Source organism: Pyrgilauda ruficollis, unplaced genomic scaffold (genome assembly GCF_017590135.1).
Source record: "Pyrgilauda ruficollis isolate IOZ18807 unplaced genomic scaffold, ASM1759013v1 scaffold108, whole genome shotgun sequence".
Taxonomy (NCBI): domain Eukaryota; kingdom Metazoa; phylum Chordata; class Aves; order Passeriformes; family Passeridae; genus Pyrgilauda; species Pyrgilauda ruficollis.
The window spans coordinates 855,288-879,285 of NW_024508988.1; the positions used below are offsets into that span (position 1 = coordinate 855,288).

The following is a 23,998-nucleotide window of genomic DNA, read 5'->3' on the forward strand; positions in this document are numbered from 1 at the left end:
TGATACTTCTGAGAAAGCAGAATTCAAACTCCTGTTTTAAATCAGGCGATACAAGGTTTTCTAAAGTGCAGGCACATGCCCCTAACACAAGTGTAAAAACCACTATGTGTGGAGGTTTTCTCCTCAAAGAACAATGCAAAGCCTAACTTTTGCCCTATTACAGAACAAAAGCTCCAAAGGTTAGATCTCAGAAAGCTTTGTTGAATAGAACAATTATTTTCATTTGCTTAACCTTCTTTATTTTCAGCACCTGAATCACAGCAGCAAATTAAGCAACTATGGAAACCTTCTGTTCACCAGGACACAGTAATGAACGGGAAGATTTTGTGCTGTGAGGGTGGTGTCTTCCTGACATGACTTTGATTCTTGAAATAACAGTTAAGAAAAAAAACACAGTTCAGTTTAACTGCCCTTCCAAAGCAGGTAGATTTTGTTATTTATATTCCAAGAAACCCATCAACAATCAATAACTGTGGAGCTGAAAAGGAGTTTGTTCAGGATTCACTCTAGAATAACTTGTCTGTCCACCAGAATTGTTCTGTGTAGACTTTCGGCCACAATGAAATGGGCTGCATTAATTAAAGCCAAATTGAATATCAAGGTCTACATGCCAGCTCTCTGAGTGAAGGCTGAAGTCCAGGGACAGCTTCTCATGGATATGGTTTCTAAATATTTCACTCTTGACCTGCCCCTATGACTGTGAGATAGAGAAGACCATGTCTGATCGTTAATTTCTACTTAGTTGTGAGTTTTGCAACACAATTGGAAAACCACCTGGACCACCATGCTGGCCAGCTCCATCCTTAGCTCATGTTCCTATGACTGTCAAGGTAGTGGCTGCTCTTACCCCTGGTTACTAACAACTGGACACCCTCCTTCTAACAAAAATTCTGATATTATTCTTACAGCCCTGCTCACAGTGTTAATTTGAAATACACAGGCTAAATATTTCTTATGCTCAGTTTTAAAAAGAGAATGAAAAAAATGCTTTGTGACTATAATTGAATGGGAACCAGAAAAAAAAAAATCTGAATAAACAATGAGCAGAACAACAAATAAAGATTCTTCAATTAATTACTTAAAGTAAATTTTAAAATGTATTTTAAATAAATTGTCATTTTCTGTATTTCCAGCCATTGTCAGGATTTCTCAAAGTTTTAACTAGCAAAGCTCTTACTTTTCTTACATAACCAAAACATTTACTTGTGCAGTTGGCTGAAAATGCTGTCTTTCTGTATAGAGATTGTATATGGGCATATTTGTCTTAAATATGTCACAAATATATACACAAATTTGCATCATTTGAGGATCTTGGCCTGATCTTGGATTTGTGAGAACATTTCCTTAACTGTAAGGTAGCAGATGAAAACCAGAACACAGCAGCTGAAAAGAAAGCAATTTTTTTTATTACCGATACACTCCTAATCTTTGAGTGAAATTACTAGCAACACAATATATAGCTGCATGCAGGCACTGTGTTTTTAATGAGGTTTTTTCTCTTAAGAGAAATCAGCTCTGAGATTTTTCATGCTGCCATAGCCCCTCTGGACCTCTTCTGCCTCAGGAAGACCAGTCTTATGTGTATTCAGAACTGCTGAAACACAAGCCATGCTGTTTCTAGACACAGACACAGACACAGACACAGAAGGTGCCATTCTAGACACAGAAGGTACAAGGACAAATTATGTATCAACTAAATTACATGAATGAACCTGATATACCACACATGTGATGTGGAGTTAGAGATCCACTCCACTATAAGCAACTTCAGAGCTCCGAATCACACCATTTGGCATCCCCCTTTCTCACTAACTAGACTTAAAATTGAAGTATCTAAGTTCGATCTGTTTAATTATGTCAGGACTTAAGTGCTTGTTGAGAAAATACTCCCTGACACAAGTTATAGCTGCATCTCAGTAGTTTTAAGAAACAAGTGAACTCAATACAGTAAACATTCTTCCTGAACTTTATCACTGAAGGATAGAAAATACAATTTTAATTGTAGAAAAGAGACAGAAGCCCAAGTTACAGCTTTAAAGGGTTTTCTGATGCACAAGTTATTTCTGAACAGAAGAGGAGATTCCATTTGAAATTAACCTGGTTCTAAGTGCATCAAAAAGCTAATATCCAAGGAAGAAAGAACAGAGTGGACTTACTGTTTTCCTGGCAGGTCTTCTGGAAGATTTCCAGGTCCACAGTGAGGGGTCTGTCGGGTTTTTGTGGGGGCTGGCTCGGCTTGAGCCCTTGGGGCAAGACTTTCAGCCTGGGCATTGTAGACCTCCTCTCCTCATTCTCTTTTGATTCACCTGATGGTCTTCCTGCAGCAAGTGCCATATTTGTCTTAAGGAATTTATGAGAAGAACCTGCTTCTTCCTGGGTGATTTTCTTGAGGAAGATGTTCTTGGCAGCACTCATTCCCTTTTCTTCAGAGTTATCTGCCATTGTTTTGGGGGGTCCTTTTGGTAAGCTGTACCCATGGCCAGTAGGCTTCAGAGCTATTTTAGGAATATTACTGCCTGGAGCTTCTGCAGCAGAGTTACTATTTTCACCCATTTCCTTTGCTACTTGGTGTGCATGTATGTTTTTTCTGGGTGCAGACGGTCTTTGCCGAAAACCACTTTTATAAGAAGTGTTTTCATTCTGAGATACCTCATTGTTTAGGGAAGGTTTCTGAGCAAGAGGTGGTTTAGAAACAGGAGGCTTGGGCTCATTTTCTTGTGTTGCAGACCTTAATTTTTCTTTAACTGCAGCTACTTTTGAAAATTCTGGTTTTGCCTCATTCTCCTGTGATGCAAAATTTAAATTAGGTTTTGGTCCCAGAGGATTTTTTTCTTTATTAGGAGGAGCAAGGAACTTGTTCTGTGCAGGTTTTGGGTTCGAAGGCTTTGGGTCCTCTTTTGATGGGTCACTGGTTTTGATAGAGAATTTACTGCATCCAGCTTTTTCATCATTTCCTCTGTTAATGGGCTGAAGCTGAACACCAAACCTTTGTGTCACTGGTTTCAAATGTGGTGGGTTTGGATCTTTGTCTGTTTTGTCATCACTTGAAGGCTTGACTGCCATAGGAGGCTTAGACTGAACAGGTTTGTGAAGGGTACTGGGTCCTGGAGGAAACGCAGTACATCCTTTATCTGTACATTCCTCAAATATTGCTTTCCTCATCTGTAATCCTTTGGCTGCATCTTTTCTTGGGATTTTGATGGGTCGGCTGTTTGAAGGATCCTCTGTGTCTCTGTTACATCTCTCAAATTTCTCCATGATGAACTTCACCCGTGGCTTCTGATTCTACAAACATAAAGAAGAGAAAAACAAAGGGCAGCAATGGGAAAGTACTGTTGCAATGTTCACAAATACTGTACTTTAAAGAGTTTCCTGGTCTGAGGCTTTACTACTGCTGATTGGCTGACGAGGTGCTATAGCTCATCTTCCTGTAGTGTTAAGAGAGGCTGAGCATTTTGTTGTATCCTTGCAGTGGTTATACGATTTTTTGAAATTTTCATTCAGGTGTTGCCTTTCAGGTACTGCAAGTCCTTTTGAGCATATTATAGTTTCTGGTTACTTCTGGAGTTGTGAAATAAACATAAGAAATTACATACAACTTTAAAATCAACCTACTTAAAAATTTTATTTTGCTGTGATAAGAAGTTCCTGTACTGGAACCTGGGGGAATCTACCAGATTCATGTTATTTCTCCTAACTCTTTGGAGAACTGCAAGTTTCTCTGTGAAAACAAATTCTTCTGGTTGATGTATGTGCGTGTCAATTTTTCTTTCCTTTCTCAGCAATTTTTTTTACTTTCTGCTCCCCATACTCTCACTTTGTCCTTGTTTCTCTTCTCCATTTTTTATCTGAATAAAACTGTGCATGTGTAGGTAGCAAATGAAAATATGTGAAGTAAAATTAAAAGAAATGATGATCAATATACCCAGATATTGTCAAAGTTACTAAATTTCTTATTTGAAAAAAAAAAAGAAGTTATGTAATTCCAAGATAATAAAATCCAGCTTCATTCAAAAATAGATATTTTAATTAGTCACCCCAATTCAATAAGTTTCAGGACCAGTCTTAATTATGAACGGAACCCAAATGTTCAATACATTTGAATTCAGGAAAAATAAAACACATCAGTGCAGGACGGGAGCAAAAGGCAATGAGCTGGTCCCACTGCACTGGGCAGGGGCCACCTTGGGTTTCCAGGAGCTGCATGGAGCAAGAAATCCTCTTCCCAGCTTGCAGTGGCAGCAGGGGGTGCAGCTGTGGCACATACATTGATACATACTATTCAGAAGTAGGACCTGGATTTCCTGTGTGAGTTAAAATGTAACCCTTGTGGATAAACTAGGTAGGGTTCTGAATCATCTGTCTGTAAAACAAGGAGTATTGCTACAAAACAAAGAGGGGTTGGAAAAAAATTAGAGGTTTAAGAATGAACTGTCTTGACTTACTATGGTTCAGCAAGTACTCAGTGTTTTTCCTTTTTCTACTTCATAACAAAAGCTTCTCACTTGGGCTTTTGCTCCTTTTGCTTTCCATTTGCTTGTATCTCATTACATAAATGGCGTGTTAAGTTGGAGTAGTTATATATATATAGAGAGAGAGAGAGAGAGACTTCTGCAACTTAAAGGTAACTACCCCAGTCTTTTGGCATTGTCAAGAAATTAAATTTTCCCAAACCGATTGTGTTGAGCTACAAATTACTTACATTAAATTCAGCCAAAACAAGATAGACATAATGAAACTTATACCCAGCGACCGCATTGTTGGGTATTTTTGTGCATATAAAGAAGGGAGGAAGTACACATTTACTATGGAGATTATCAGGGTTAAGCCATATGCTGCTGTTTTATGCATACACACTCAGACACACACAATTACATTGCAGAGGTATGCATATGCATAACTAATCATTCAGGATTTGTCCCACAATACCTCACAAGGTCCTGATTTTACCCAGTTTAGACAATTCAGTGCCGGAGAGAAGAAAAAAGCCTTTTGTCTCTGATCTCTTTTGACTTTGTACTAATCAATTATTTTTTCCTAAGGTCTATAAGAAAATCTAGACCTCCAGAGATACTGTAATTATAGCTTATGTCAGAAGTCTTCAGACCTTCTAAGTTTGGATTTGATCAGCTGCTTGGCCAGCTCAGCTACTAATTTCTTTTGAAAGTCATAGCAATAAATTGATAGCTTTGCTACTCCTTCTGTTTGAAATATAAGAAAATGTACTGTGCAAATGACAGTACTTTTTACAAGCAAGAGCCGTTCAACATGCAGACCTTTAGGAAGCTGGGAATGTGACTTTGAAGAAAATGTTATTATTATGATATATGGTTTCTGAGGAGTTTCAGACTTGCAATAGCAAGATTACATTAATTACATGAATTACATTCATACATGCTTCCAAATGCACTGAGCCATTCATTCCTGCCATGTCAGGAGTGCCAATGCATTTTTTAAAATAAATTTCTTCCCAACACTCTGAACAAACCTTGCCCTAGTCATGCATATTTACAAGCCCAGCAAGATGAAAATGTTCCTGGATATGTGGAAGAGTTTACAATTATAAATAAAGACTCTTTCATTTACTTGGTAAAGGCAATAGTAAGAATCAAAACAGAGTAAGAAACTTGGTGAAATCTTTTTGCTTCTCTTTAATGCATATGCCCAGCTTCTGCCTTCATAAGCTGTGTTACATTAGAAGTCATGCAGATTTTAATGCAGAGCCTGACTGGTCAGGTAAGCATAGGGGAACTGGGGAAAAAAAGAAAATTTTTTGCTTGTGGCTCTGATCATAGAGTAATCTCCACAGTCTCTGTGCTTCCCTTCCCAGAAGCGACAGCAGTTACCTACATCATTATCACGTAGAGTAGGTTGTAAATCATGAAATGGGAACTTGAAAAGATTCTGAAGAGAGATTAAGTTCCCCCTGCCCTTCCCCTCTAAAGTGCCAAGTCTCTGTGCAAAAAAGGAGTCTCATGCAAAAGCTACTTGGGTTATTTTCTGAACATTGTCTTTGATCTCTATTGGAAACTGTGCAAAATATTTCGGCTTTCAACTTTTGATCTGAACTGGAAGCAACACATAAGGAGCAAAGTAAGATTTTCTTTAATACAAGATGGTTGCATTATTCAATGTTTGCTCAAATCTAAAGCAATACCTATGTGTTAGCTCTCATGCCATAGATATATTTTTATACACAGAGCTTTCAGAGCCTCCCACAGCCTTCAGCAGACTCGCAGAGCTACCAAGTTAAACTTGTACAGAACTGTTATACTACACCTTAGTTACACCTCAGTGTTAACAAATATAATTCTCCATAATTTACAATATGGCTGCACATTTCTGTACAGAAGTACACTGTACTAAGAACACGAAAGTACATAAAAACATTCAGTTGTATTCTTCCTGAGTTTAGTATGGATATTTCAGTCTCAACTGGCAGCCTAAACAAAAAAGTTTCTTGGATTTTTTTGCCTTGGTGTAAATATAACTTTATTATTTACTTTCCTGTCTTGGTGAAGCCAAAAGATTATTTCAGTTCAACTTGCCCTTGAGGCCAAGCTTTCTTTAAACAGCATCACTGGATCAGTGAACAGAATAGCAGATGTGTGTGCATACAATCATTAATTAGGCAAATGAAAAATATGTACTTTTTGACTGTACAAAGAATTCATTCAAAATACATACAGATCTGATTTATAAAGGATAAAACCCCCATCTTTTCTCTTCTCAACTGCAAGTTTTACATTTCTATTCCCAAGTGATGGGGTTTAAATATACCCTTTAACACTCAAAATCAGATCTTGATGAGTTTGTTAGAGAGTAATAAAATAAATATTATAAAACTATCCCTTTAAGAAGAAAACTATGCTTAATTATGAATTCTTTGATAGTGAAATAACCAGAGAAGTTGATAACCACTAAGGGCATTGAGCTCCAACCTATGCGCAGGATATAAAGAATAAGAAAATGGACAAAAATGGCACGGAAAATTACAAAGAGAACTATAGAAAAATACAGACCTGAACATTATTTTGTAAATTTATATAAGTCTTATATAACTTCTACTGAAGGTAGTAGATTTGAGGCAGTCTAGATTTTTGTATATGTGGCAGTGTCATTCTGAATTTGTGATAAATTATTGCTTGACTACTTTCTTTTCCAGGCACCTCAGAATTAACATTATGCAAATTTGTTGTTTCCAGAAGATATTTCCAAATTGCTTTTCCTCCCCTTGAGTCTAGCTGTAATTACTAGTTCAAGAGTCCCTCTAAGAGTAAGTGCATTGGAAGTGAAGCTGAGAAGTTGCAATGCTCTGCGCCTATAAATGTATGTAGCAGAAGCGTGAAAAGAAGACAAAGAGACACAGTTTGCTCATAAAATGCTAATTGCTAATACAATGGTTGCTACGAAAGAGAAATGAGCCCTCATCAGATAATACTTAAGGATGAGGACACAGGCTATTCTTCTGTCTGGGGTTTTTATGAAAGGAAGACCTCTAGGATGGAAAGGATAGAGAGAAATCTAAGGGATTCCCCAGTGAGAGGCTGACAGCTCTGACAGCCCCTGAGTTACCCTAAGAGCATAATTTCAAACATCCCTCTAACAGCAGCAAGAAAAAAACAGTGCACACATGAGGACATATGGTTGTCAAAATTAGACAAGGCAATATTCCAGCCCGGTCAAAGTGTATTCTGTATCTTTTCAACTGTACATTTCTCTACATCTTTCTTGTCTCTCTTTTGCCACATTTTCTCCCCTTCTATCTAATCATAAGACCAGCTATTCATACTGCAGAGAAATAAAAGACCAGTTTCAGATGAGTTTGAGACCAGGATGAGTGAGGGCATAGGGCTTGACCAGAATAGTCAGATTACATCTCATCTTGTTCCCAAACTGCTTTTGTCAAAGACTATGCATGAAGTCAAAGTATCAATGGAGGCATGATCATCTCTTCATTCTATGTCCTAACAGGCTCACAAGAAAGTTTCTCTCTACGTGGATTTGTTTTGGTACCTGTTTAAGCGAAAATAAGAACTATCAACCACTGGCAACTTGGTCTTCAACAACAGAAGCTTGGTGGCTTCAATTTTTCCATCAAGAATTTTTATCTGACATAAACAGACAACTTCATGTCCATTTCTGTAAAATTATTGCATTTTTTGCAACATGGTTTTATATAAACACAAAATTTCATTATACTTAATTTTATTTTAAAGCTTATTTTTATCATGAGCTTGCTAATACCCTTTATCAATTATTTATTTCAGATTAATGTAAATTTTCTCAGGATCTGCCCTGAAATGAAACAGATGAAACAGATTTCTTTTCTCTCAGAACCCTATATATATATATATAGTGTATACAGTAACTGTCTTATGAATGTCTGGTTATCCCACTAAAGTGAATGCTCCAAGTCTCAAGGAAGAAAAATTTGAATTCCTGTCACTGCAAAGTTCCTACCATCATTTTGGGAATTTCCAGATCCCACATGATTTTAAAGGAAATTTTGTGCAATTTAAAGACATTGAGTAGCATTTTGACTCATACCTGGAAAGGAAAATACTTTCCGGACTACTTGATGAAAATACTTGATGAACTACTAACAAAATACATACACTGACATCTTAACCCAGAGTATAGTACATTAATTTATACCCTACCCATAATTTAACGAACAACAAACAATGCAAAGGGGATAGGATAACTAAAAAGTAATTGCCTTTGAGTGATACCATTACTGCTATTATCCAAAATGCAAAGGCCACTTAAATTAGGATTACTTTCAGTAAAATTTCAGAGAACTAACTACAAAACTCTGAGAGAGAAAAGTCAATTTTTTTCAGCTCAGCTCCTAAACTAAGTAAAATCTACAACTAGTTAATTAAGCTATATTCAATACCTTGTACTGATTCTATTTATTCTGGAACTTTCCATGCTTGTTTTTAAGATGAAGATGTGCAACAGTTTACCTGGATATCCCAAAGCTCTCCAGTATTTTGAAATAAGCAGTAACACGGGCTCCCTCAATGCGACAATCCTTGGGTGTAACAACTTAACAGCCTGGTCTATTTGCTAAAGAGGAGTTCTGCTTCTCACAGAGGAGTTCTTGCTTCTCACAAGATACACTTGTGGGTTTCATTATCATGAACAGTAACTGCTCTCCACAGGATATTAGGCAAGAAGTGCTGGAGGAAAAGGGAACTAAAGTGTGTTCAGACTGGTTGGCTGCTTCCATCAGCAGTAAGCACCATGTGATATCCAAAAGTATTGCGCTTACCCCATATTGCGTAGTCCTGTGAGGCTCCCTCGGTGCACACAAGCCTGAGCCTTTACAGAATAGCTGCTAAACAAATGTGTTAGGCAATTACAGGCATAAAGGGTGGGCTGGCCACAGGTCCAGTGCCCTGCTACCACTGAGAACCCTGCATACATGGCCTACTCTCACGTGTCAGCTAGCATGTTCCTTTGGTGCCTCACATTCGCCAGTGGGATCTTGAGATTCTGCTGGCCAGGTTTTTAAAACTTCTGTTATGTGGAGATATTAAAAATAAAACAAAACAAAGCTGTGATCATACATTTCTTCTGTCCTTCCTCCTTTGTGTTTGAGTTTGAAGGATGATACAGGATAGAAAAGTCAATACTCAGTAAATAAGCTTCATGAGAAATTCTAAATGTGTGTTTGTGTTCAAGGTAAATCAAAACCACAAAGGCTAAACGCCTTACAAAAAACAGGTCAGTGAATTTGCTGGAGCAGTGCATGGGGAGGAGATTGCAGAAGAAAAGCTGTGTGTCTTTAATTAGAAGTTAACTGAATCTTCCTCATGGTCTACTACTCTCCTTCTGCACAAGCTTCTTAATATTTTTTGAAATATTCTGGAGTGTTAAAGTAAAGCATTGAAAGTGCTTGATATTTCTAGCTTAATTTTACAAAAACTTGTATCTTAGCTACAATAAACTTCATAAGTTTATTAGGGTACTGGATGGAGCTTATTTGAGTTAGAAACACTGCTGCATGCCAGTGACAACTGATGTTTTTCTAATATGACATAATGGTTCTTTGCAGTGGGAGAAATGCTGTTTTTTATGCTATTCATTCAGCTAAACACTGCCTTTTTATTTATAAAGTAGTATTTATTGTGAATATAAACAATTATCACAAATGATAATGCATTTATTATTAAAACTACGGCAGATTAGAATTTGTGACTTACTGATGTATCTGGCAGCCTTCACAACTGTTTTAAGATGGCAACTGTAGCAATAAAGTCATTTTATGTGGGTAAACACCACTGCAAGGGTTTGCTCACAGTATCAGCTCTAGACAAATTATGCGATGATCAAAGAACTATCTTATCTTCACAGCTCGGAATGCTAGACAGTTCCTGTAGTCTTCTCTTTCATCCAATACACACAAATAAGTACATCCCTAACTGACAGAATGCTCATGAGAATGTAAATTGCAACAAACACAATGAAAATAAGTTTAAGCTGTGAATTTCTGTGAAACCTGCCCATCTGCAATATCCACCGTGTGCCTCATTTTATATTTCCAGGTGCAATAGCTTCCTGAAATCTCTCTAGTTTTTTCCCGCTTATTTCTGTGAAGGTCGTTTGTGAGTGATATAGGGAAATTAGCTATTTTTAGGTGAAGAAAGAATCTGAATAAATTAATATTTTAAGTAACAGGACCTGAAAGCAGTGTAAAGTTATTTTGTCTTTTTCACTTTTCACAAAAACAACAGCAGCAGCAAAATCACTAGTTCATATTCAAGGAAGACAAGGATGCTGATAATGATAATGCCTTCTCATGTATACGCATGCCATTACATTCTCTGTATAGACCAAACCCACCATCTAAATTCCAGCACACCACTGGTAATTTAATTTTTTAAATCAGAGCACTTATTTGGATGTTTCCATGTAACTTTGGGAAAAGTGGCTACATAAGAATTAAGTTTGTCAAAAATTAAGGAGAAAAGAAAGGGAAGAAAAAGAATCAGAACCTTGGCCATTCAGGAAGAGTGTGGCCAGCAGGCCAAGGGAGGTAATCCTCCCCCTCTACTTGGCTCTGGAGTGCTGTGTCCATTTCTGGGCTACTCAGTACACATAAGAAAACCAAATACTGGAGAGGGTTCAGCAAAGATTAGAAAGATGATTTAGGATCTGGAGCATCACACTTGTAAGGAGAGACTGTGGGAGTTGGATGTGTTCAGTCTGGAGAAGAAAAGACTAATAGAGGATCTTATTAATGCATAAAAATATCTCAGAGGTGGGTGACCCGAAGACGGTGTCAGGCTCTGTTCAGTGGCATCCAGAGATAGGACAAAGAGCAGTGTCCATAAATTAAAACACAAGAAGTTCCACCTCAATGTGAGTAGGAGCTTCTTTCAGTTGAGGGTGGCAGAACACTGGAACACCTGCCCAGGGCAGTCATTGAGTCTCCCTCTCTGAAGATATTCAAAACCCACCTGGACATGTTCCTGTGTAACCTCATCAGGAGGGTTGGACTGGAATCTACAGAGTTCCCTTCCAGCCCTAATGATTCTGTGAGTCTCTGCTGCAAATGTTAGTTCATCTTTTTAAGATATTTTTCTTTAATCTACTGGTGTTCTCTGCTGGTTTGGAAAGTTAGGCGCTTCCATTTGAACACTTCTTGGTTTCCAATTCAATGGTTACAAAGGATACCATAGTTGGGATTTTGTTACCTCCACAGCTGTGTAAATACGATTGTTCAAGTTGCTGTAAACTGAAAGGACATGACACAATAAAATTTCTTTATCTTTTGAAATTGTTTTTAACCCACTTCATTTCACTAACTGCAAGTGTATTATATGATCCCAAACAAGGAGAGACTGTGTAACAGAGTAAGTTGCGGGGGAGGGTGGGAGAAGGAACAGGCAAAAATGAATGGTTGGGGCAGCTAATCCTTAAACCATGTGCATATAGTGGGAGACAGGAGAGGGGGGTGGTATGTGGAAGCACACCTTTGGACAGGTGCATTAATATCATTAAAGCAGTTTGAAAAACTCCTTCAAAAATAGCAAAATAGTGTTGCTCTGTAATATACAACACATGCAAATATGTGGAGCATAGAGCAAGAGAAAGTCAACATTAGCAGCATTTTTCACTGAAACTTTGCTTCCTGCCTTCTCCTCTTGCTCACATGGCTTTTGCCTCCTAGTTGTTATTGAACAGGTAATATTTCTGTAAAAAGTATCTATGCAGCAGTGATGGAGGATGTTGGAAAATTCTTTTAACTTTAGCACATTAGTGTACGGTCCCTGTATTCATGGCTAATGCTCAGTTTTGTACCATACAGAGCTTAGTGCAAATACCAGAGATTAATGTGGCTTTGTGTTAACTCCCTACATCTGTGACTAATAAGTCTTGTGCCAGCTAATGCTTCCTTGTTTACTTCTATCAGTGATTAATATGTACTAGCTGATATCTTGGTTTTGAGAACAAGGATTGTGTGTCAGAGCTAAGAATGGTAAGAGAAGTACATTATGACCTGACAGTCTCAAGGAGAAAAGTTTCATCACAAGATGCGCAACCATATCCAAACAACTGAATTGAAATAATTAGTATACCTACATGTATTCAGGAAATGTGATGAATGTTTATTAGTTTCAGGAATATAATGTGGTCTGTTAGGTTACTGAACACGTATGTTTTAAGGAGAATTCCCCATGCACCCAATGTTACTAATAAAGTAATGTTATTTTTCTTAACAAGTTTGTTACAGTGTTTATTTCCCAGTTTTCCATGACATGGGGGCAGACTGGCACAGGAGAAAAAAATAACATATTTATCAATAATCTTTGCACACACCTGTACTGAAAGTTTCAAACTACCTAGTTTTGTGCTGCTTCTGGGGTAACTTTTTGAGTACATGAACCTCATCGGGGGCAAGGCAAAGAGTCAGCAATCCTGCTTCACAATGCTGTGCAACTCCCCAGTGTCAGAGTTCTGGGGTGAAGTGCCATCTTGCCAAGGCAGTGATCCTGTTACAGCATCACTTTGGAAATTACCTGATTTTCAGAATAAACTTGATATTCTTGAATGCTTGCAGGAGCTTCTGCTTGCAATTGCTACAGCGCACTATGAGAACCAACATTTTCGGTAGGGCAAGTCTGTGTTATCTTTGTGTCTGCAGACAGAGCTAGACTTCCTCAAAAATGTGCTGCTGCATTTCCATTGCTTTCTCAATTGAAGGCTGTTTTAGTATTTCTGACAGAAATTTGGTCATAATTAACAGCATAATTAACAGCAAATTAACAGCATATCCTTGTGTCTACATGCAGTGTTAATGGGAACAATTCGGCTTTCCAGATGCTGTTTGGGGACTATTGACATGGAGGATTCCCTGGAAGATCCTCAGCTCAGTGCTGTGGCTCTTTTAAATTCTTGCTATTCAATATTTATAATCTTATAACCATTTCCTAATATTAATATATTTACAATTGCCTGAACAGAGAGTGAGAAATCTGTTTCTACTATTTATATTTTTCCATACTAGAGACAGGCAGGATTGACAAATTCAAGAAAGAAGTCAAAGGACACTAGCAGTGTCCTTGCCCTGACTATGCCTTGTGAGGGGTATGTTTCTGTCACAAAGGAAGACCCAGTGCACTCCAGGGCATCACAATCAAGTGTGTGTTAAGATCCTGGTTTTCTGCTGCAGTGTATGTACTGTAATAAGCCCTTCCTTGGGGCAGCTGAAGCTGAGGCAAGACACTTGCTGCACAAAAAAAAAAAAAAAAAAGAAAGAAAGAAAAAAAAAATCTTTCATGCCAAAGGTCTCCCCTTTTTGTGACTTTTGTGACCTGAGGAGTGCTCAAATCTCAGGCAATTTTTATTTCAATACAAAGCTCATATTCAGGCATTATTAGATGTCATGTTCGACCAAGGCATTCACTGCAATGCCCTGCACCCCCTTCCATGCCTGTCCCTGCGGTGCCATGTCACAGGCTCATCCCTGTCCTGTTTGCTGCCAAGCTCACGCATACAGGGGGCTCAGGTGAGGTGGCTTTTGAATGAGGCTTTTTGCCCTGCAAACTGTGTAGGTTCTGCTTACATCAGCACTCCTGTGCTCTGTCTGCCTGCCTTCAGCAGCAGGAGCTCGGGGGGAATTGAAAGCAGTGCCACAGCAGAAAACACTCCAGACAGAACAAATGGGAACACCAGGCTTTTCCTAACCCTTCCACAGGGAAACCCTCTGGAAGGCACAAAGTGCACTATGGCATGAAGAGCCCTGATGAATGCAGGCACAGCCCCGTGGCACAGGGGCTGAGGGGGCTCACAGAGTGTGCTCTGCTCACACCCCACAGCTCTACCTCACCGAGGGCCAGCACTGCTCACCAGGGGAAGCTTGCTTAGACGATTTAATGAGCTAAATTGCAGGTGATGTGAGTGTAGCTGTGATGGCTAAGTTTGCAGTAACCAAAGCCTCCTAGTCTGAGGCAAGGGGGATGTGGGGAGGACGTCGTGGCCATCTCGGTGAGGCAAGCTAGCCACTCAAGACAGTGGCAGGCAAGCAGACTTGCTGGCTGGGAAGTTGCTAGAAGCTATATGAGAGGAAATCAGAAGAAATTGAGGTGAGAAGGGAGGATGGAGGAGCAGGGCAGGGCTGGGAGCTGCGCACGACCTGTTTGTGTGGGGAGAGATCCTCTGGCAGCTGGGGAGGGTTTGTCCTGGTGAAGTTTTTTCCCCCTCAGCCCCCTCCTCCATGCCCTTCAGGAATGGCTGTGCCTGTGCTCTGCCTTCCCGCACGATCCGCGCACCGAGCCCCGACTCTGTGCCTCCCTGCCCGGGCTCAGGCTGCCCCGGAAGGACCCGGGGCTGGATGGGGCCGGCGCAGGCCTGAGGGCGCGGAGGCGGCGATCGCAGCAGCGGGGAGAGGAGAAGGGAGCGAGCCCGAGCTGCGGGAAGTGCACACTGGGGCGTCAGAGGGGAAGGGAAACTCTCTCAAGAAAGAAGTTGCTTCAGTTTCCACCCTATATACCCTCATGTGAATGGCTAAGCAGGGGGTTATCAGCTGGCCTGGCTTCCCCTTCAGCATCCCCCCCAGCTGCTGATACCAGGAGGAAGTGGGAAAGCAGCAGGGACAGCTTTAGCAAAACACTCCTGACTTCCCTTCCTCTTCAATATGTCACTCCCTGCCTCTGCCTGGGAGGCAAAAAGGTGTGCAAAAACCCCATGCAAATACCTCACCAGGAGTTGTGTAAACCCTGTGGGAGGGAGACAGGGACAGCCCACACTTTCATGTACAAATTTAAAATCTCCTTTCCTCCCTCTCATATATTAAACACTCACCAACTCTTCAAGTCTCACCTGGTATTAGTGCAGAGGAACAAAATAGAAACTCGTATTTCCTAAAAAACTGGTTTTTCCTAAAAATCCAAGCTGCAGGCAAGGTGCTGTTCTGAGCTGTATGGCCTTCTGCACCACCTTAATGGGACAGAGGAGACTTGGAGCTGACATCTGTACCTCTTCAGGTATCACCTAGCTCAGGTATCTTAGGCTTTCTTTGGGAAGTGGGTAATAAAGGGCCTTTACCCTTTAAGGTATCCTCCTTAAACCCCTGAGTAAAAGGTTTCAGATGAGAGCAATTTAGTCTCTTTAATATCTGATGATTTCTTAACAACAGCTCTTCAGTCTTTTCATTTTTAAAAGTGGAAGATCAGACCTACATTTGTTAGCTGTTCCCCAGTTCATATTAGAAGGGTCACACTGCTTTTACTTTTAAAGGATATTTGCTTAAAAAACCCCAAACAAACAAAATCTCCTAGATTTTCATGGTGAATCTCAATTAGTCAAACAAACCCTAGTAAAGTTTAGAAAAAATGCAGATTTACATCTTTCTGTACTATAGCTGTCACAAGTGAGACTAAATTTGAACACATCTGAAACACAAAGTTAAAGCTCAAGTTAAATTCTCAGTTGCCAGGAGCATTTCACCACTCTGTATCCTTTCCTAGTGCTTCTGTGATAATTAGTCTTATTTATTAGAACTACATCTAAAACCTGTAGAGTCTTCTATCCTAGGCTGAAATTTTAATTTTTTAGTTACCATGTATGCTATATTGCAATTATTTTTATTTCTAAAGCAAGAAGGTGGAAAGGGAAAGCTTAAAAAAAGAAGACAATGATGTGGCCTAAATAAAAACAACAAAGAGAATGCTCCCACATCATAAACATTTCAAAACACAAAGTAACTTCAGAAATAGTTTTAATCAAAGACAACAAAGTTTAAAAATGAAAACAGTTTAATCCACACATCTTAAGAAGAATGTTTCTGGAAAAATTTCCTAAGTCCTTCTGCCTAATATTTGCTTAATGCCTGACATCTTTTCTATGTCCTTATCCTTCAGGCTTTTAAAAAACTTTGGCTATCCCAGATCCCTTATCTTTAGCAGGTGGTGGCAGGTTGGTCACAAAACCTTCTGGCTTTAAAATAACTGGTTAGCCTGCGATATAAATCCATAAATGAAAGAAAGGAGAAGTTAGTTTAAGTGAGAATGCATTCACCTGTGCAACTGGCAATCACAGCAGAAAACCAGGATCAATTTTCCATCTGCTAAGAGTCCTTTTGGTAAAGTCAGCTTAGACAGAGAGTGTACACAAACCCCATATTCTGAAGCCCTGCTGGCATACTAAGAGTTTCTTTCAAAAATAACATTTCTTCTTTCCTATCCTACACTCCTGTCCTTTCCCAAGACTTTCCTCTCTTCTGCTATCCTCACTTTTCCCCTCTTTATCCAGCGTTTGGAATGTGCTACCTGTGAAATGACAGTAGGTGAGCTGTGTGTTCCCTCTTACACCATACACTGCCCTGGTCAGATGGGTCTCTCCTGGCAGCCGTACTCAGGAGAGAGCCCTTCCCAGCGGCGCTCCCTCGGGACAAACATCACGTTTTTAACGTGGCGCCTTTCCCGAGCGCTGGCACAACAGTGACCTCTAACGGAGGAGCCTCTCCTGTGAAAAATCCTAACCTTCCAGCATCATTTAGGTACGGAGGGAGCAAGGGAGGAAAATCTGCTGACCCTCTAAATTGTACCAGCATTTGATTTCTATCGCTGTTAAAAGAAAAATAAAAGGAAAAAAAAAAACAAAAAACCCCAAACCCCACAAAAAAACCCCAAACAAACAAACCCTCAGAATGCCAGCAACAACAAAACTAAACTAACAAAAGAAGGAAACTAATTGGGATTTTGGGGGTCCTTTTTGTGTTGTTTCCAGTGCCTTTTTTGCCTCTCACTCTATCCATGTGCATCTCTGAGATGAGTATGACACACTTCCATTAGACATTTGAAAACACCAATAAAGTCACTGCTTTTCCTACTTAGCTTCTAGCCTGTCATGCATCCTAGCTCCCTGATTGCTTACAGGTGCCGCTGTTTTGTTTGCTCAGTGCCTGCCTGCTGCTTGCCTGAGGCAGAGTGATGCCTTCTGAAGGCTGACCTAGAACAGAGAAAAGACTAAGAGCTAAAGAATAAGATAGGTGTTTATTAGGAGGCCTCAATGGGTACACCTTGGGCAGTACAAGAGCCAGCCGGGGTTACACCCAATATGATCCCAAAATGGTCACAAATGCATGACTGGTCATGGGGTCTCACACTTTTATAAATTCTGGTTCATTTGCATGTTGGAGTTAATTGTCCAATTATAGCTTTAGCTTATGAAGTCCCATCCTTCTTGTTTTTCTGTCTTCAGTCCATGTTTGGTTATGTTCATGGGCCTGAAATTTGGATCATTTTACTTTGGTCCCCAGCTAGAGAAGGAATTGTTTTTCTACCTACTCTGTGAAGAGAGCTTACTATCTACTATCCCCTAATATGAAACTCAGAGGTTCACACTAAAGGAGTACAGAATCTGAAAAATATAAAAGCTAAAACCTGAAGCATCAAGAGAAGCTATGGCTGCTTTCTTAACTTCAATCATGCAAATTTAGATACTTACCAAGTCTGTTATTTGCACTGTTTCAGGCACTTGAATCTGCTGTTTACACAATTTGTGTGAAAGAAAAGGGCAAATTCAGCAGTGTCTCTTTCAGTTTTGCTGCTGCCTCAGAGGAGTTAGAGGCCATGACCGATGAGGCAGCATATAGCAGCTTTTTTGCTCTAGATGCTAAATTGTATGGAGAAAAAGAGAATCCATTTTTTTGTTATGCAAGATCATGCTGCCAACCAATCTAGCTGACCACGGGCTAGATTGAAATGTTGGTCTGCTGAGCATTTATCAAAGATTGGGTAGATCATCAATTCAACAGAACATTTTTAATGTGGAGCAGAGGACAGCTGCTGACTGTCATGGGGAGAAGAGCAGCAGGAAGCAGAAATGCAACAGTGGTCAGCTTGGGGAAGACCATACTGTTCATTCTTGTGAGCTATTGCATAAATTTGAGCTGGAAAAATTTCTCTTATGGGATGATGAAAAGAGATTTGATAAGAAAACTCATGTCATGTGTGGAAAATACCCAAATCCCTGGAAATTTATTTGTGGAATAATGCATTAAAGACTGAGATCCATAAGAGAATAAGACAAGACCACAGAAATCATAGAAACAGGACTACTAGGGAATAAACACCTGAAGATATAAAAGGGATTAACAAAAGGATTTTGAAAAAAGGTAAAAAAATTACTAAGAGATGGAGAAGATCAATGGTTGTACATAAATAGGTGTTCTGAGAGCCTTTTAAGAAGATAATTGAGAGCCTGGAGACATGATTTCTGAAAGTTTTTCTTCTCCAAAGACATAAGAAAACAGGTGACTCACCTTCAGAATCAAAATGCAGATGCCCTCAGGGGTTTAGAGAAGAATCGTGGTATTATAGAGGTCGTGACACTTCTCTAAAACTTAGCTAAACAAGTGTCTAATGGGAAGAAAAGCTATTAGAGATGTGTCAGCAGAAGTGAAAGGAACACCCAGACATAGCTGCAAATACAAGATGCACAAGATTCTCTGATTCCCATTTCATTCTATGAAAATGTAAACTCCCTAAAATTATTAAATAATTTTGTTTGTAATTATGGAATGAATTTGGCAAATTTCTTACATGTCTCATTTTTAAAAGTGTAATAAATAATTTTCATTACTTTTCAATATCTTCAAGTGAGGATATTGCAAGTTAGAGAGACTGTTGTTCACAATTTCAGTGCTGGAACATAGATGTGGCTTTGTTTTGGTACATTTCTGTGTAATTTTTCCATTCTTAATTTTCTGTGTACTTCACCTTTTACATACAAGGTTGTGGCTGAAGGCAGGTGCTCTTTTTGTTCATTTCATATTTTTCCTGTAAAGACTCCTGAACTCTGCTTAAGAACTACTTTTATTATTTTTTTTCTTAACTGTGAAAAAACCCAGTATGAATGGTTTGTAAGAAAAAAAAAATATCTAAAAAGATTACTTTATGTTGAAATGAACCCACAAATTCCAGCAGGTTCTTAATCCTAGAATGTTGATTCAGGTGTAGATGATTTACTGATAAACACTAAACTGCTCCTGTCACAAAAAAGATAAAAGTACACCTTTAAATATTCTTCTGTTTTCTGTATTATGCTATCTAGAGATGTTAACAAAGTCACATGATATGTTCTGTATCAGCTTCATATTTACATTTGTTTATGCATATGATTTATCTTTGCCTTATTTGCATACCTAACACATTTTCTTATATTAGCTTTCCCTCCTCCTCCCTCCCCCCNNNNCCCCCCCCCATTCCCCACAAATATGAAAATCTTTAACAAATAAAGATCATGTGAAGGGTGTTGTTGTTCTGCATTCTAAATCTGTCTGCAAATGTGTTTTTTTGTCCAAGTTGCAGAGTACAGGATAGGGAAGGTTTCAATTAATTCAGCATCTCTTAAATAGGCTGAAATATTGCCTGATTTCAGCATGAATGGTCTGGTGGATGTAGTGTATACCTGGCTTGCCAGTGGTTTTCCTTAGCGATGTGATGAGGCTCTGAAGCTGGCGGGACACCAGAGAATAAGCAGGTGTCGGTGAGGCTCTGAGTGCGGCGTGTCGCTCTGCGCCACCAGAGGGCACTATGCACCCACAGAGCAAAGCTGCGCGGGCGCTGCCAGCACTCCGCCTGCTGCTTGTCCGGCTTTACTGTTACGGCGTTTTTCCGGCTGTCTTAAACAGTGAGTGAAAAAAGCATTTTTGGATTTGATTGGGGCAGATGTTAGTTTACAGAATTTTTGGAAGTAGCATAAATATCTGGGGGAAAAAATTATCTCTCAGTGTTTCTCTACTTCTTATGCTCCAGTTCAGCTTGGTGGACAGAAAACCCATGCATGTTTAACAAAAACATGCAATTTATTGTTCTTAGCCCTGAGAGCTGTATTTTGCACAAATCTGTTTCAAAAGTCTGCTGAGTTCCCAGTTCTGCAAGATCTGCTGGTCTTCTGTGGCTGTCAGACTGTATTTGTCAATAGAAGTTCACATGAATGTTGTTTCTAAACAAACCTGTTTGTGAAAGCAGCTAGACACCTGAATCATGCCAGAAGAGTAACTGTGCACTTCCTGTGCAATTTTTAATGCAGGATTTTGCAAATATAAATATTCCATACATATTTGGTCTCCTGTAGTACAAATTAAAGAAACCCCATTTTCACCTCTAAGTATCAAAAGGCACCTTTTCCTTTCTTTTGAAACAGGATTGACAGCTTCAAGTCAACCTCTTTAGTAATACTACATCCAGGTAGGGTGATTGTTTGGATGTAGGTACGGTGATACATGGTATACACAAGCTACTTCAGGAGTTTAAAATCTAGTTAGAAGGTGTGAGCCCTTCCCATTTCTTGGTTAGTGTCACACTGACGCTTGACTGCAGAATTCCTCTGGATGCACAAACAAATTTGTCAGTTTAGCTTTGAAAGAAGTTGTTTTCCTTAATTTTGAATGCCAAAATCAGTAAATAAATTAGAAACCAGTTCAGATGATGAAGGACCCCAAAAAATAAAGCTTCCTCATGCCCTCAAAAGAAGAAAGCCAGATTCAAGGATTTGAAAACTGATAGAAGTAAATTTAAAGTTTTACAGTCCCATCCAAGGCAGCTTTAGTGCTAATGCATCCATGTAATAAAAAATAAATTCATAAAGTCCTGTACTTACCATAATTCCAGTTTTTCTGTCTCCTGGCTTCTGGAGCCTCAGGCCAGCTGAGTACCTAGAGGGTGTGAAAGATGCCCTTCGTCCTACACTGCGAACACTTCTTTTGAGAGTGTATGTGGCCAATCCGGCCTTCACATGAAAAGATAACAGCAATATTTTTGTTTTGCACAGTATCAGAGACCTAGCAGAACTGTAAACAGTATTTGTTTGGGTTACATTGCACTGCTGTGAAGGACGAATAGGTTTTATTTATTCATTTAATTGCTTCCAAGATTTTCACGTAAACCAGGTCTATGCTGATGATAAAATGATATAGTAATTCTTTTCAGTAAACTTCGGCTGAATTAAAAAGGCAAATGTATTTTGGTTTTATTTTTCATACTAAAGGTTCCTGAATTTACATATATTTAGGCTTCACTGTAAATTCCATACATGTTTTCTTCTGACCCAGACTTTCATGGATGTTTATTATCTGGAGGAATTTTCTATCTCTAATAAGCTGAACTATATCTCTATCAGTTAGCCTTTAATTATTGGGCTCTTCATAGATGATACTATCAGAAAAAAAAAATTGTCCTGGTCCGACAGAGTATTAAAGTTCTGTAGTGTTGTAGACTTCCTGTGCACAAAAATTAAAGGAAGAAGGCATATGGCCATAAACTTCAGTGATCTAGATCTAGAAAAAAAAACCCCAAAAACGAAAAAAAAAAAAAAAAATCAATGAAAAGGGGTGAAAGAAGGAAGAAGAGGAATGAAGTCCTGGTTAATACAGGAAAGAGGGTAGTAGTATATATTGGTGATGCCTAACTTCTAAATAAAAATCAGTTGAGTTTTCAGTGACAAATCTTCTCAGTATGAATCAATGGGGGATAAATAAATATAATCATAAAAAAACCAAAAAGTACTGTATCTGTGTCAGAAGCAAGGTTTATACTCCATTCTGTGGGGAAATCAGGATTTTCCTAAAATCTCAGTGCTACAGCACTGAAAAGATTACTGTATTGCTGTCTCAAATCATTTGCTTTCTATTAAACTTTCAATGAAATGTATCAATACAATACATTATCTATTATATAGATCATAGCAAATACAACTACAGATACTTATAAGGGCAATTAGCAAACACACTACCTATTTTCCTAAAACCAGGAAATCACCAGGGCAGCTACATGCTTATTTTCTTGAGCACAAGAAAAATTTTGAAAAAACCTATTTGAATGAGAAAACATCAGATATATGTAGCTACATCTAATGTAGGTTTCACTAACAAGGGATTATATCTCTTAATAAATAAATTCATTAATAAATTAATACCTGTTTTGTAAAGCTGAGCTGGCATTTAAGGCAAAGGTAATACTATTTACTTATTTGTCTAGATTTCAGCAGAGGATTTCAGGTGATATCCTTTGTTGAAATTTAAGTGACAGGAATTGGGAGAAGATGTGACCTATCAGAAAGACTGTAAGGTAGACTAGGAGATGGTTAAAGCTACATCACTTTAGCAGAAAGAGAATTACTGAGTTTAATTTGGATTACTTGCAGTGTTCTGCAGGCATCAGGGATCATGGGACTGATCCAGTCTGATCCATTGCTGGGGTCTAGTTCAAGAGAAGGGCCTATACTGATGTTATCTGAAGATGTTCTAAGCTAAGCAGTTCTCATCCTGAGGGGTGTCAAGTGGTTATGCAGGAAGGAGGAGAATAGTGTGTGTATTGGAGTAATAGAACTCAACCAAATTTTGATAGCAAAGTCATATACTTAAGGCTAGAAAGAAAACTTTTTTGCTTTGTGACAGGGACACAATGAGTCACTAACATGACACCCACATGTGGAAAGTACATGTAATTTGAATGCTGATTAGGCAAATGATTTTTGGGAGAGGCAGGAAAAAAATTTGTGCAGAGGACTGATGAGGGCTTGTTTAGAGTTTTGTGTGCAGCTCTGATCAAATATGCTGAGTGACCAAGTGGAGACTTACAGAATGAGTAGGACTTCCTGGGTTCTCAAAAGACACTGAAAGAGCTTACCCTGGGTAGCTTAAGAAAGTGGAGATGAAAGGTTATGGCAAGGTCTGTAAGTATCAAGGAAGAAGGAGTCTTTCTACCAAAAAATATGGGATTGAAATCAAGTGTGTCTAAATAAGTTGCAACTACATTTAAAGTGGGAATTATATTATAATTTATATTCATTCACATTCAGAAATGATCTTCCAAAGAGCATAGAGGAGGAAGGAGATCAGTAAGGCTTGCTTGTGCTACATGAGCAGTTTAGGAAAGACATTTAATAACAGGACAGGAATAATTCTGCTGGAAAAAATTTGTGTATCAGAGACAGATTACTAACTGTACTGGAAAGATGCTTGGTCACCATGTCTGCTCACACTGTGTGTTAAATCTTAGATTATGGTAGGTTACCCTAAGCCCATTCTCTTTGTACTTTTTTTTTTTTTTTTTTTTTTTTTTTTTTTTTTTTAAGTAGGAATGTTTTCACGACCAGCTCTTTAGGATTTGCTCTGTCTATTAAAAGTTTTCTGATATCTGATAGCTCTACTCTTGGTGGAGAATTCTGCTCCTGCTGTGAGACAGTAACACCAGATCTTCACCAAGAGGTGCCTTATTACAGGTGCACAGTACAGTAAAAAGCCTGTCAGGTTTCAGGCTTTCTGAAATGTCCCAGGAAGACTGCAGGAATACTGGGTGCAGGTGTGAGCATAAATTAGAGGAAATCTGTTGCCACTCCTGTGGTCTGAAGGGACTATTCATTGTGTCAGGAACAGTGAAAGGTCTTTTTTCCATCTAATTTTTGTAGCACAGTAGATTTTGTTGTTTTCTCTCCTGCTTTCTTTTGTGATGTTTTATCTTGGGTACTCAGAGTC

At 38.9% G+C, this 23,998-nt stretch overlaps 1 protein-coding gene across 3 annotated transcripts in view; it reads right to left on the minus strand.

Annotated features, from left to right (window-relative positions):
- FYB1 (FYN binding protein 1) overlaps positions 1–9,111 on the minus strand; it is a 45,133-nt gene extending 36,022 nt beyond the window's left edge. For 2 of the 3 annotated variants that reach the window (XM_041472628.1, XM_041472609.1), the window contains exons 1-2: positions 8,903–8,982; positions 2,157–3,285 (exon numbers count right to left, since the gene is read on the minus strand). In XM_041472628.1, coding sequence (XP_041328562.1) covers positions 2,157–3,258 — 1,102 coding nt within the window. In that variant the 5' untranslated portion in view covers positions 3,259–3,285; positions 8,903–8,982. Of the gene's footprint in view, positions 1–2,156; positions 3,286–8,902 lie in introns of all 3 variants that reach the window. The other variant, XM_041472619.1, reaches the window with a different exon arrangement.
- Positions 9,112–23,998: the final 14,887 nt, after the last annotated feature.